A 14,011-nucleotide genomic window follows, 5' to 3' on the forward strand; every position below is an offset into this window, starting at 1 on the left:
TTTGGCGGATAAGGCGGCGGGCCCGCGCTCGCAGCCGTTTGAAGGTGATGAGGTATTCAATGCAGGGATGTCGCTTGTGACGCTGTAGCGCCCGCCGGCGATCTTTAATCGCTGCAGCGATCTCAGGCGATCACCAAGGCACAGTCTGCTGCCGAAGGGACCCAGAGGAACGGGGAATGGCAGATTCGGTGGCAATAACGATGCCGGTGGTGACCGATTGAACCACCGCATCAATGTCATCATTAGAGAGAGGCTCAATAGTGGCAGTGGAGGAGAACAAGTCCCAGTCAGCCTTATTCATAGCCCATCTGCTAGGGCGCCCAGAAGAGTGACGCTGTGGTAGTGACAGAAAGATCGGAAAGTGGTCACTATCACACAGGTCGTCATGCACACTCCATTGGACAGACGGTAAGAGGCTAGGGCTACAGATTGAAAGGTCAATGGCGGAGTATGTGCCATGTGCCACACTGAAGTGTGTGAAGGCACCATCATTTAAAACCGAGAGATTGACCTGCGACAATAAATGCGCAATGGTGGCACCTCGACCTGTTTCCACTGACCCACCCCACAGAGGGTTATGGGCATTGAAGTCGCCCAATAGCAAGAAAGGTGGCGGCAATTGGGCTATCAGCGCAGCCAGGACATGCTGCGAGACATCACCATCCGGTGGAAGGTAAAACTGCAGACGGTAACAGCCTGTGGCATCCACACCCGAACAGCGACAGCCTCTAAAGGTGTGTGGAGAGGGACAGACTCGCTGTGCAGAGAGTTAAGGACATACATGCAGACGCCACCAGACACCCTTTCATAAGCTGCCCGGTTCTTATAATAACCCCGATAGCCATGGAGGGCGGGGGTTCGCATTGCTGGAAACCAAGTTTGCTGAAGAGCAATGCAGAAGAAAGGGTGTAGGCTGATAAGTTGGCGGAGCTCAGCTAGATGGTGGAAGAAACCGCTGCAGTTCCACTGGAGGATGGTATTGTCCACGGCGGAGAAAGGCGTGACGGGACTGGGAAGGCAGATTACGCCGCTGGGTCACCTGCTGCCTCCGATGGAGCACCCGTGCAAGTGCTATCCATTGCGTCTGAGGGACCGGCGAGATCGAGGTCCTCAGCGGACGCAAGGATCTCCACCTCATCGTCAGACGCAGAGCTTTTAGGTAGCGGTGGACTAGGTGCCACCGCAGGGGTCTTGGTCTTACGGGTCTTCAAAGTCGTTTTCTCTCGCTGTTCCTTTGGTTGCCGTTGTTGAGAGGGCTTATTGGAGTCAGTCTCCGGGACCGAAGAGGATCGCGAAGGCCGTCGACCAGCAACCTGTGGCGTCTGCAGCCACTGGTTGGTGTCTGCTGTGCCACTGGTAGGAACCTGGGAAGGGAGTGACCCAAGGGAACCCTTCCAAGTGAGAGAAGCCGAAGAAGACTTACGCTTCTCTGGCTTAGAAGTGGGGACTGGTGTCCCCAGCGGTTTAGTGGGTGCTGCTCCCGAGGTAGATGGTGTGGGAGCAACAGCGAGAGAAGGGGCTCCCATCGTCAAGGGGGCAGGTGAGGTCCTCTGACTCTGAGAGCTGACGGTATGACTTGCAGCTGAAGGAGCTGGAGCAGGAGTGACAGTGGAGGCATAAGATGACATCATGCGCACGGGATGTAGCCGTTCAAATTTCCACTTAGCCTCAGTGTAGGTCAGTCAGTCCAGGGTCTTATATTCCATGATCTTGCGTTCTTTCTGGAAGATTCTGCAGTCTGGCGAGCAAGGTGAATGGTGCTCCCCGCAGTTGACACAGACGGGAGGCAGAGCACATGGATTATCGGGATGAGATGGGCGTCCACAATCTCGACATGTGAGGCTAGAAGTACAGCGAGAGGACATGTGACCGAACTTCCAGCACTTAAAGCATCGCATCGGGGGAGGGATATAGGGTTTGACGTCACATCGGTAGACCATCACCTTGACCTTCTCTGGTAATGTATCACCTTCGAAGGCCAAGATGAAGGCACCGGTAGCTACCTGATTGTCCCTCGGACCCCGATGAACGCGCCGGACGAAATGTACACCACGGCGCTCTAAATTGGCGCGCAGCTCGTCATCAGACTGCAAAAGTAGGTCCCGATGGAAAATAATACCCTGGACCATATTCAAACTCTTGTGTGGGGTGATGGTAACGTTAACATCCCCCAACTTGTCACAAGCAAGTAACCTGCGTGACTGGGCAGAGGATGCCGTTTTTATCAAAACTGACCCAGAGCGCATTTTGGACAAGCCCTCCACCTCCCCAAACTTGTCCTCTAAATGTTCTACAAAGAACTGAGGCTTCACAGACAGAAACGAGTCACCATCAGCTCTGGTACAGACGAGATACCTGGGCGAATACACGTCACTGCCATTCATTGCCTTTCGTTCCTCCCATGGTGTGGCCAGGGAGGGGAACGATTTGGGGTCAAACGTTAGCTTTAAAATGAGCCCTCGAACGCTTAGAGACTGCTGGTGGCTGGCCGCCAGCGAGAGATGATGTACCACGCTTCATTGTGGGTCATCCACCCTGATGCCACCTACTCCGACCAAGGGCCCTCCCCACGGGCGCCACCCAGCCACAGCAATAGCCACCTGGCAGGATGGCCATTGCCGGGAGTCCTGATGCCCCAGGGAGATGGGCATCTACTCCTTGGCATACATGGGGAGTTAACGGCGCAGGCATCAGTAGAGCGATCCCTGTGTTGTCAGGGGGCTACAACCAACAGGGTACATGGCGGCCCCACCACAACGGACTGGCTACCGTGCTGGATCTTAGGTGCAAAAATGTCCAAGGTCGTCGTCGCAGTTAAAAGCAACACTGCAGAGTGCAGCGTGGGAATAGCACCCAGGGACAGATCCTTGCCCAAGAGATGGAAAACGAGCGGGACACCATTGCAACGACGAAAAAGCCGGCTAAAGGTCTCAATGCACGACGGATACAGTGCACCATGTAAGGCGCCCTTCCCCAATTGGCTCGCTCTTCAGAAGAATTTAGAAAGATGGAGGTCAAACCCGAGAGGGGACCATCACATAAGGCCGAAACATGTGAGACTCCTTTTAGTCGCCTCTTACGACAGGCAGGAATACCGCGGGCCTATTCTAACCCCCGAACCCGCAGGGGGGGATAATGTTTGTAAGATATTCTACCTGATCATCACAACTGGGGAAATGTGGGTTGTCGAAGGTCACCAGTCGGCCTTAGAAAGCTGCCATTTGGGAGTGCACAGAGGTGGGTAGGTGTTAGCAAACAGACAGCACACGGGAAATGCTCGCTCGAGTATGAGTCAGTCAGAACGGACCACTGAGAATGAGGGGCAAGCCTGGCAGAGCAGAAAGATAGGTCCAAATGGGAATAGGTGTGCGCCGAGTCTGAAAGGAATGTGTGTGCTCTTGTGTTGAGTCAGATGAGGTTAAATTGGTTGAGAAGGTCAGTCAAGGGGGCACTTCCGTGACAGGTTCTGGGAGAGCCCCTAAGGAGATGGTGTGCATTAAAGTCACTGAGCAGTAAAAAGAGGATGAGGAAGACTGTCCTGGTGACACCAAATGACAGAAGGATGTAAACAGTACAAAGGGTAAAAGTCACGTGAGGAAGGAAGAGGTGAACTGCAACAGCTTGAAGTCAGGTAATCAGGAAGATGGGTTGACTACGAACGTCATCACGGATGAGTAGCATAGCTCCCCATGAGATGAAAAGCCATCCTTGGGGGAGGAAGGTCAAAGCGGACTGGAAAGAATTGTGGTTGTGAGGATGCAATTTTGTTTCCTGGAGGCTGAGAACACGCAGATGCTGCAATTTCAAGAGCAGCCATAAGTCCTCTTTGTTGGATCAAAGGCCACGAACTTTCCATAGAAGTCAATAAGAGACACACGACGAACATATCCGTTAGTCCTGCTGTTAGCAAAGGCACGCGCTTCCTCAGTCTGCTGCCAAAACCTATTAATGCCACATTTCACCACACAGTCCTAACTGATACATCTGTCGTGTGTCCCTCATTGACTTCTATGGAACATTCATGGCCTTTAATCCAAGAAAGATGACTGCAGTGCCTCTCCTGGGCTTGTGACCATATCAGTTGGACCACAGATGATTGGAAAATCATGGCGTGGTCAGGTCAGTCCTGATTTCAATTGGTAAGAGTTGATGGCAGGGTTTGAGTGTGGTGCTGAGCCCACGAAGCCATGGACCCAACTTGTCTACAAGGCAATGTGCAAGCTAGTGGTGGCTCCATAATGGTGTGGGCTGTGATTACATGTAATGGACTAGGTCGTCTGGTCCAACAAAACCTATCATTGACTGGAAATGGTTATGTCTGGTTATTCAGAGACCATTTGCAGCCATTCAGAGGCTTCAACAATGGAATTTTTATACACAACAAAGTGTCATGTCCCTGAGCCACAATTGTTTGCAACTGGTTTGAAGAACATTCTGGACAGTTCAAGTGAATGAATTGGCCACCCAGATTGCCCAAAACAGGATGTAATTGAAAGGTCAGTTTGTGCGGAAAGTCCTGCACTGGCTATAGAGGCAACATGGCCCAACATTTCTGCAAGAGACTTCCAACAACTAGTAGAATCCATGTCACATCGAGTTGTTCCATTATGCTAGGCAAAAGGAGGTCCAGCACAATATCTGCAAAAGTAGGTCTGGCACAATATTACGAGGTATCCCATGATGTTTGTCAGTTTTCGTGTAGAGACCACAATGAATCACAATGCAAGTCTTGACAGCAAACACATACTTCCGATTAATAATATTAACTGTTTATACATGGCTCCAACTAGACTGTCAAAACTCTCCACACTAACAGCTTCTTAAATTTAACTTCAATAACACCAGACTCAAGCTCATATTTTAATTAGAATTTTGTTTAATGTATTCTATCATTGGCCGATTAAACTGACCAATCAGAAATATACCCTGTGCAGGCAGTGCAAAAGATTGAAGCTAACTCACAACGCAATTTCTGACTAGTACTCAGGCTGACAACATGTATTCACTGATTTTAGATTTTCAATTAAGTTTATAGTGTTAATCAGTCTCTAGTTTTCGAAGAGGCACCATGCATGTAGAGTGAACCCAATACACTTTCGCAAAACTGATTACCTGTGTTAAAGGTGCAGCAGAGAATATTTACGTAAGAATCCGTGAATGTACGACTTCCCATTGTTATTACTGTATTTTCTGGACTATAATACGCATTATTTTCTTCGAAAAATTGCCTCCAAAATTCAGGTGCATCTCATACTCTAAACTGATATCAACATGTCCAGTGTCCGATTTAAAATTTCCACCAGTCTTAAAAATGGCCATATATTCGATACCACGGGAAACCTGTCTATCTGTCAACACTGGGTTCAACTGGCAACAGCAGTGCACCAATGCAACAAACATGAGTTGCAGGGATTCACAAGCTTGCTAACATTGTCTCCTTGCCATCACAAACCCAGAACAGTGTCTAACCTATGATGCGACATTGCAGTCAATGGTGCCAGTGAACTTTAACTGAAAGCGACTTGTGTTATCAGTAACAGTACAATATTTTTGTTAGTAACTAGTTTCGTAATGGTAAAAATAAAAGGCATTGTATGACGTGGGCTATAAATTAAAAGTAATAGCACATGCAGAAAAACATGGAAACAGAGCAGCTGAGTGCAATTTTGGCTCTCCAACAACAGAAAAAAGAGGGTGAAGGCTAGTAAAGAACTGAAAAAAAAGAAAAAAAAGAAAAAGAAATGAGGAAGACTAAATGTGCAAATCTGTCACTTTATTATTCAACATCAAAAGAAAAACAGTGTGGAACTAAGCCAAACAGCGAATACGGATGAAACTCCTCTGATGTTTGATGTGCAGAGTAACATAACTGTTGCCACGAAATGTCCTAAAACTGTAACTATAAAATAAGTGCTGATGGTACTAAACTTAATTCAATGATCATTTTCAAGTGCAAAAAAATGCAAAACCTTTTGAAATATCATCAGGTGGTGGTGTTCATGTAGATGGCAAGGGTTGGATGTATTAGGCTGGTACGAAATTATGGATTAACAGTGTGTGGGAGAGAAGGAAAGATGCTTTATTGAAGAAGAGTTCTCTCCTTGTGCTACATCACTTTAATAGTCATTTGAAAAATTCCATGAAAAAGAAATTAAGAAAGAGAAATACAGAGCTTGCTGTTATTCTGGGAGGAATTACTCCACAATTGCAGCCCCTTGATGTCTCGATAAACAAACCATTTAAAGTGTATATGAGAGCGGAATGGAACAAATGGATGGTGGAACAAATCCAACGTGAGTTCATGCCAAAGGGAGCTTCAAACCGACACAAAAACAAGTGTGTAAGCGAATAAAACAGCCATGTTCTACATTGAGAAGGAATAACTAGTGCCATTAGCATGGCTGATGCAGCAAAGTGTCTTGGCCAGAACCATTCATATCTATCCCTAATTAATTAATTAGTTAGTTAGGAAGGGGTAGGACCATTACATTACATGTACTAAGGAAAAGCAAATTAAAAGCTTTAAACAACATTTTTTGTCAAGTATCAGAATTGAATAATAATTTGTCATTTATCCACACAGCCAGTCACAAATTATATCTGTTAAATAATTTAGACAACACCATTAAAAAACTGCTAAGAAAACTACGAGTAGGAGGTTAGTAAAATAACTTACAACCTCTGTCACATTATAAAGTTCCTAATGTAATGTTTTTTCAGAAAAATTATTTACCCAAGATCTATAGTGCATAATACTAGTGTCTGACCATCTACTTGAGCTCAATAGCTCACTCACTCACCATTCACCGCTGACACAGTTTCTCAGAAAGGCAAAAGGGAGGACATGGAGGTTTAACAGAGACATGGCAGTATGGTCATGGTCCTGATGTCATCAACAAGTGTACGTAGTGGATGCAGTGATTTCATTTTGAAAGCTGCAATGAATAACTGAATAACTATTTACCATCTTATCAAACTATGTTGTTCCAAGTACAAATAAACATAAAGAGTACTGCACAGTAGGTACAAACTGAATGAGGTGTGAATTTATTGAGATGTGCCTCAGATTAGGGATGGAGGCGGCTCATGCTCTGTCTGGTCTCTGTGAGTTTGGTTGTCCATAGTCTCCGCTGATCACTTCAGGCAAAAGCAAAACCAGGATGGTTCATTGAACATGGCCAGGGATGATCATCTGCCCTGCCCTTGTTAAATGTGTATAAATTTATACAGTTGAATAATGATGTTATGAAAAGGATAGATTGATACTCACCATACAGAGGCTATGTTGAGCCACAGACAGGTACAACAAGACTACTACACATGTGAGCTTTCAGCCAAAAGCCCTTCCTCTACGGTAGACAACTCACACTTGCAAGGGCTGTTCAGAAAGTATGGTCACTTCGAATTGGGCGGGCAATGTACATTTGATTATCAATCTTTCTTTTTTAGCCATGTCCCGAACATGTGTTCATAGTTTCAAGTGTAAGCATACTTCGTTTGTTTTTGACAGATAGAAAGGTTAGACATGTTTTCCTGTGTTCGGCGATTTTAGATCATTATAATAAATACAGCAAAGAATTTGCATCAAATTTTGTGTGAAAAATGGAATCAAGTGCTCTAAAACACTTGAAATGTTGACAGTGGCATATGGTGGGTCTGTTATATGTTGTATTAACCTGCCACATCCAACATCATTGAAAAATGATCCTTGTATGAATAAATTATTATACTATGTTATGCTAATACTTACTTTCCTTTCTCTAGAGTCCACACAGCAGGTAATTCTGTGTTAAGCCTGTGACAAGTATCCCCTTCCAGGAGATTTTGACCACGACAAGTAATAGTCAAGCAATCAGCACATGCTTTAACATGAATGTCCTGCTTCACAACACTCTCCGCAAGTTGAAGCCATACTGTGATGTCCTCCTGATTTTGAAGCCACATATAGCGCTTTGGCTTTTGCATATTTTCTGTAAATTAAACTTGTTTTATATAGACAGTTAATATAAGAAGCAAGCACAAGACAGAGTGCAAAAACAGATGCTGCAAGGTGAAATAATGCTACCTACAATTTTTTGCTGGTTCACTAATGAAGAATGAATATTCACATTCAGCAACAGACATAAATTGCATCAGTTATATAAAAGAAAAACATTTTACAACCAGAAGATATACACAAATGTGTAACACTATTCATCAAATGCTCTCACTACTAGAATTTTACTTTATTTTTTTTTTAGTATCAAGTCTTCAGACAAAGACAGCACAGTATATAATATCATTGCATTTTTATTGTTGTCTACAATGATGAATCAACCCTTGTATTAAAAAATCTGCTACTACAATTCAAATGTGAACCAGAGCCAAAAGTGAAAGCTCCTATAAAATGTCACACAGATAATGCACCCGTATGTAAGCTGAATAAGATAATGAAACACCAACAATGACAATATTATATGGTAATTCTATAAAATGTGGCAATGGAAGAATGCATAATCTGCATCAGAGTAACAAAGTTTTTCAAACTGGTGCACTCCACCACACATCTGACAGCAAGTTTCAACTAAATTTTCACCACTAGGTGAACTATTCGTATTGATGCCATTAAACGACCATGGTAGTACCATAAACTAGTCACCAAGATCCCCAAAGCTAACATCGTTAGCACACTATCAGATGAAGACAGAAGTATATAGAAGAAAAATGGATATGTGACATGAAATGCTAAGTCATATCGTGGACAGTGCTGTCCTATTAATACAATTACATGCATTTGAATAAACATGAGAGAATTTACTTTGGACTGAATGTATGTAATGCAACATTTTCCTAAACATTATCATGCGCCATTGTAAATACCTAACATAGAAAAAATCTGAACTTTTTTTAACTTTTCAATATAATGCTTCACACAACTATTTCTATGTCCTTCCAGAATTATGATTTTCCTCCCTACGATTCACTGTACACTGAAATTTTTGCTTCTGTAACCCTGTTTCCTTTCTGGTTATATGTTTACTCAATTTATGGCTATAGTCCATGTGGCAAAAGACGAACACTGGCAGTTACATTAGGCTTGATACAGTTGCTTGGCATGTCTCCCAAACCAATCACATAATGTGATTTTAGAGACGTCTCTTGCTAATGTCTCACTGCTGCCACGGTTTTATAGGTGAATCTTGTTTTCACCCACATAGTTTCGGTACTCTCAGCATCATTTTGCATTCTCAAACTAAAGACTGGGAACAGTGCTGCCCACTGAGTTCTTGTTTCACTGTACAAAATACAGACAAGTTATCTATCTGATTTGGGCATTACTTTAAAGGAATGTGCCACACTGTGCCTTTAGATTCTTACCTCTGAAGAAAAACTGCAAAGATAATTTGAGAACATACCTAAATAAGAACGTGAGTAAAGAAAAAATTCAAATATAAATAACTGAAGTCTGTTTTCACAAAATGGTCTGCTAACCTTGTTCTGGTATTTTTCTGTCCTCCACAGGTTTTTCAGAATCTTTTGTGAAAACAACAGGTTTTTCACTGGCAACATACAATGCTGTACAATAGGTCTCAATTGCTGCATACTCAATACCTTTCACAGTAGATACCTGTCTACTAGCATGCAATGACCACTTTCCTATTCCACCTGCAACAGAAATGTCACTTTGAAGCATGACTCAGTTTTTTCATAATGATGAGACTACTTGTAAATACCACAATTCAAAACTTTATCTCATCAAAAGTATGTTACACAAATTATTCTTGTCATACTAACTTACATGTCACATTGGGAAACAAACTTCTTTAAAAATATGATTTATGTGAGTTTTTTGTATTGACACTACTGACATTTGGTATAATAACTCCCAAAATTTTTCCTTGCATATCTCCAAAATATAATGCTCCTTGGACAGTTTATGCTATGCACAAACATTTCAGTGAACATGAATAAAGAGGACAAAGTTTGGTATGTGCTAAAAAAATACAGGACTCTGTAACAGAAGATAGCAGAAGTCTAGAGGGGAGGGATTTACCAGGCTAAGGAAAAAGACAACTAAACAAGCACAAAAACACTAAAGTGTGCATTAGGAAATGTAAAACAATATACAAAACACAGTGAAAGAACCCTCCAAATAGTTCATCATAATTCATAAAAATTTGTAATCAGCAAAATAGTTGGAAGATAAATAAGGATCCCAATAGATTTCAAGAAATCATTGGAAAGCTTCGCAACAAATAGTACCTCTTGCACAAATTCTAATAATGCAACTATGAAAATGTTAATCAAAATATACTGGGGTATTAGAAGACCAATTTATCAGGCCTTTGCCAACTACAATAGCAAAATATTATAGAACAAGCTTTCACAAAAACTGAAGAAATTTTAAACATATATTAAGGCTACCACCACTGATTGTTGACTACATGGTAGAACTGACAACAGCACAACTACACCTTCAGTGCTTAACGCTGTTTCTAAACACACATTCAAAATGGAAAATCAAGATGCATATTGAATGGGGACAGTAAGTCAGTGCGAAGATGAGAGACATACATCAGTGCTGGTGGTGAAAAAAAAAAATTGAAATCAATAAAAACAAACAAGGGACCCCTACCAACTGGAATCTCAATAAAGGTCCAAAACAGAATTTAGAAGTGAATTAGCTCCAGAGTACCTTTTGACATTAACTTACAAAAGATTTCTTCGGTACACAACTGTTTGTCAAGAAACAACAATTCATGCCATCCACCCACCTGGATGTGTAGCACAGATCCAGATTATACTATAAACTTAGAACTACACAAAACAAAATAACCATCTCCAAGCAGCCAGCAGAATTCAAAATGTAATAATCATGTGAGTCTCAAGTGTACTCCTAATACACAGCTTAAAAGCTACAGAAAGCCATGGATAGATACAATATAGATAACCAGGCAGACTTATTTGTTTACTATCAAAACACCGAATCAATACAACATCAATGCCTGCTGTGTAAAATGTATTCATACAATCTGAACACTGCTTCCAATTTCACAGATGTGGCTGGCTACAAAACTGACATGATTAGTAAAATATATAATTTTGAAGTCACTCATCTATTATGTCTTATATATTTTACCTGTAATAAGCATTTTGCTTGTTGGTAAATAATTTTAAGTTTACTTCATATATACTGGTGGCCAAAATTAAAGCAACAAATTGCTACTTCCTCAACCTGTGTCAAATTCATGATATAATCATACAAACTGTCAACAGATGTCGTTACAGTTGTGTTCTGCATGGAAGATGGCATTCCAATCAATGTACAACCACACCAAGAATGGCATCAGGACATCTATCAAGCGAGGTAGTGTTTGCAGGGTAGTCCCACATCCGCAATCACTGTGTACACAGTCACAGATTTTGCAGTATGGCACAGAGAAGATGCTACAGACTCTCTGCTGTGGAGACCATAGGAAGAATGAAAGCAGGAGAGTCACAAACTGATGTGGCCTGATGACTTACTGTGAATTGGTCTGTTTCTCAGTTGAGGTGACAGTTTACAGAGACTGAAACTGTATCCTGGAAACCAGGACAGGGCTGACCACGTGTAACATCAGAAAGAGTGGACTGTTATTTTCCTTTAAGTGCATGATGGAACCGCCTTAGTATGGCACTGCAACTGACATCTGACCTCGCACCATCCCCTGGATGTGTTGTATTGACGCAAATGGTGTACAGAGGGCTTCAGCAGAATGGCCTTTATTGTTGGAGGCCTGCTGTCTATTTACCTCTGGCATGTTTTCATAGAAGGGAATGTCTATCGAGTGGAGCCGTAAGCATGCCACCTGGGCGGTTGAATGATGGGCCAATGTTCTTATCACAGATGAGTCCCGATTTGATCTGGAGTGATTCTCAAGATTCACACCTGGAAGGTACGCAGAACACGATTTCAGGACTCAAACATTGTGGAAAGAGACGAACATCAAGGAGCATCCCTAATGGTGTGGGCAGGGATTATGTTGATGACTAACACCTCTTCATGAAACTGTATGGGTGAATCAGCAAGATTTAACTACTGTCAGGTACCGTGAGGAGATCTTGAGAGCTCATGCACAGTTGTTGCGAGGTGCTATGGGCCCAGACTTCATATTGATGGAAGATAATGCTCGACCTCAGAGCATGGGTGGTTGATGAAATCATTCGCAGCATGTCCCATTGTTGTCAGGCCTGTACTGGTGTCAGAGGTGGTCACACCCACACTGAACACATTAACCAGTTCTCAGAATGTGTGCGCAAATCCGTTAAGTTGGGAAAAAATGAAGATCATTTTTATCTACAGTTATGTACGTTACGTTCTGTATTCTTTACAGTGTTTCTACTTTACTATCACCTGTTTGTGCTGTTTTGCGGCAAAATAGACACAACCTTGAAAAATTTCCATTTGTTGCTTTAATTTTGGACAACTGTGTAGATAATTAAGGTGTTTTTCATTATGCTTTGTTCATGTTTGTCGATATGTAGCCAAGCCTTACATACACTTATAATCTAATATATTTTACGAGCTTATCTATGATATGGATATCTTACTGCTTGGTTCTCTGATTGCCAGTCATCATTTCTACTTCTTTTGTATCTGTACTCATCCATCTACATCTATGTCTAATGGATAGACTGCCCACTTAGTGAGTCCTCTTGTTATGTTTTGTGACAAACATGTTTACAGGTGGCTTGTGGCTGGCTATGGATGGTATGATGCCACAGACTGATTACTTGAATGTTGTATGAGTTGTAAAATGTGGTGTAACATTATGTGGCTGTTATTCACTGTTTACACTTTAGAGTAGACAGACATTCTTGCCAATTTGTCTACTACATTAATCCTCCAATTGTGCTGTGTATTCTGGATTTGCCACAACACATTGCATGATGAGCACATAAGAAAGGTTAGCAGCGATTTCCAAATAGCTCACATTTAAAAGAGTTGGATTATGTCAAAACAAAGGATGCTGAACCAAGTTGCCTCTCCTACCTATGCTCTGTTTAACTTTAACACTTTGTTAAGTTCAACTATGACTGATTACATTACCTATCAACAATTTATGCCTTCAGTTCTTGTACATTTTCATATGCAGCTGTTTACCTTGCATGAACGTGGTAGCATTTTCAACTTCCTTTATTAGTCTTGTTATTCTCCGTAATGCACTGTTTTTGCACAGGACGGCCCAGAAGGAATGGTAATTATCAGGGAAATGACAGGAATGATCATTTGAAACAAAAAATCTAGTAAACACGGGTTCTGCAATGCATACCTTAAAAGCTATGAGCACTTCCTCATCTCTGATACCGTGAAACAAATTTCTTTTACTGCAATCTCATTGCTTTCCACATTTTGGGAGGAGATAGTAGAACAAAAACAAGAAAAAGAAGTCTAGTAAACGTAGGCTCTAAAATGCCTACTGTAAGGACTACGAGCACTAGTTCAGTAAGAGTGATACATTTCACAGTAGCAAAGAAGAAGAAATAGTGCTCATGACTCTTAAGGTATGCACTTTAGAGCCCTAGTTTATGGGACAATTTTTTCTTGTTTTGGTCCATTACAACCATCTCTAAAAGTATAGACAACAAAGAGCTTGCAGTCAAAAAGATTTGTTTCATAGTATCGAAGATAAGGAAATGCTCTTAGCTCTTAAAAGTATGTATTTTAGAGCCCTTGTTTACTATACTACTTTGCTTCAAATGATCATTCTTCTTATATCCCTAAATATTGACCATTCCTTCTAGGACACCCTGTATATGTATCTTGTCCTGTTCAGTGCTTTGTCTGTTGTTGTTGTCTTCAGTCCAAAGAGCAAGCCTCTTCAATATCAACTTAATTACTGCAACCTACAACCACTAGAGCCTGCTGACTGCATTCATCCCTTGGTCTCCCTCTACAATTCTTACCCCCTGCCCTCCACTTACTGCATTTACCAAGTTAACAAAGCCTTGGTGCCTCAGAATGTGCATGTAAACTGATCTTTCTTTTAAT

The 14,011-nt window shown here is 42.1% G+C and overlaps 1 protein-coding gene across 1 annotated transcript in view; it reads right to left on the minus strand.

Moving 5' to 3' along the window:
- Positions 1-14,011, minus strand: part of LOC124789932 (nudC domain-containing protein 1) — a 154,731-nt gene that overhangs the window by 77,501 nt on the left and 63,219 nt on the right. Inside the window, exons 5-6 of the mRNA XM_047257457.1 lie at positions 9,472-9,645; positions 7,751-7,970 (exon numbers count right to left, since the gene is read on the minus strand). Of these exons, the coding sequence (XP_047113413.1) occupies positions 7,751-7,970; positions 9,472-9,645 (394 nt within the window). The remainder of the gene's footprint in view (positions 1-7,750; positions 7,971-9,471; positions 9,646-14,011) is intronic.

This window comes from Schistocerca piceifrons, chromosome 3, assembly GCF_021461385.2.
Source record: "Schistocerca piceifrons isolate TAMUIC-IGC-003096 chromosome 3, iqSchPice1.1, whole genome shotgun sequence".
NCBI lineage: Eukaryota > Metazoa > Arthropoda > Insecta > Orthoptera > Acrididae > Schistocerca > Schistocerca piceifrons.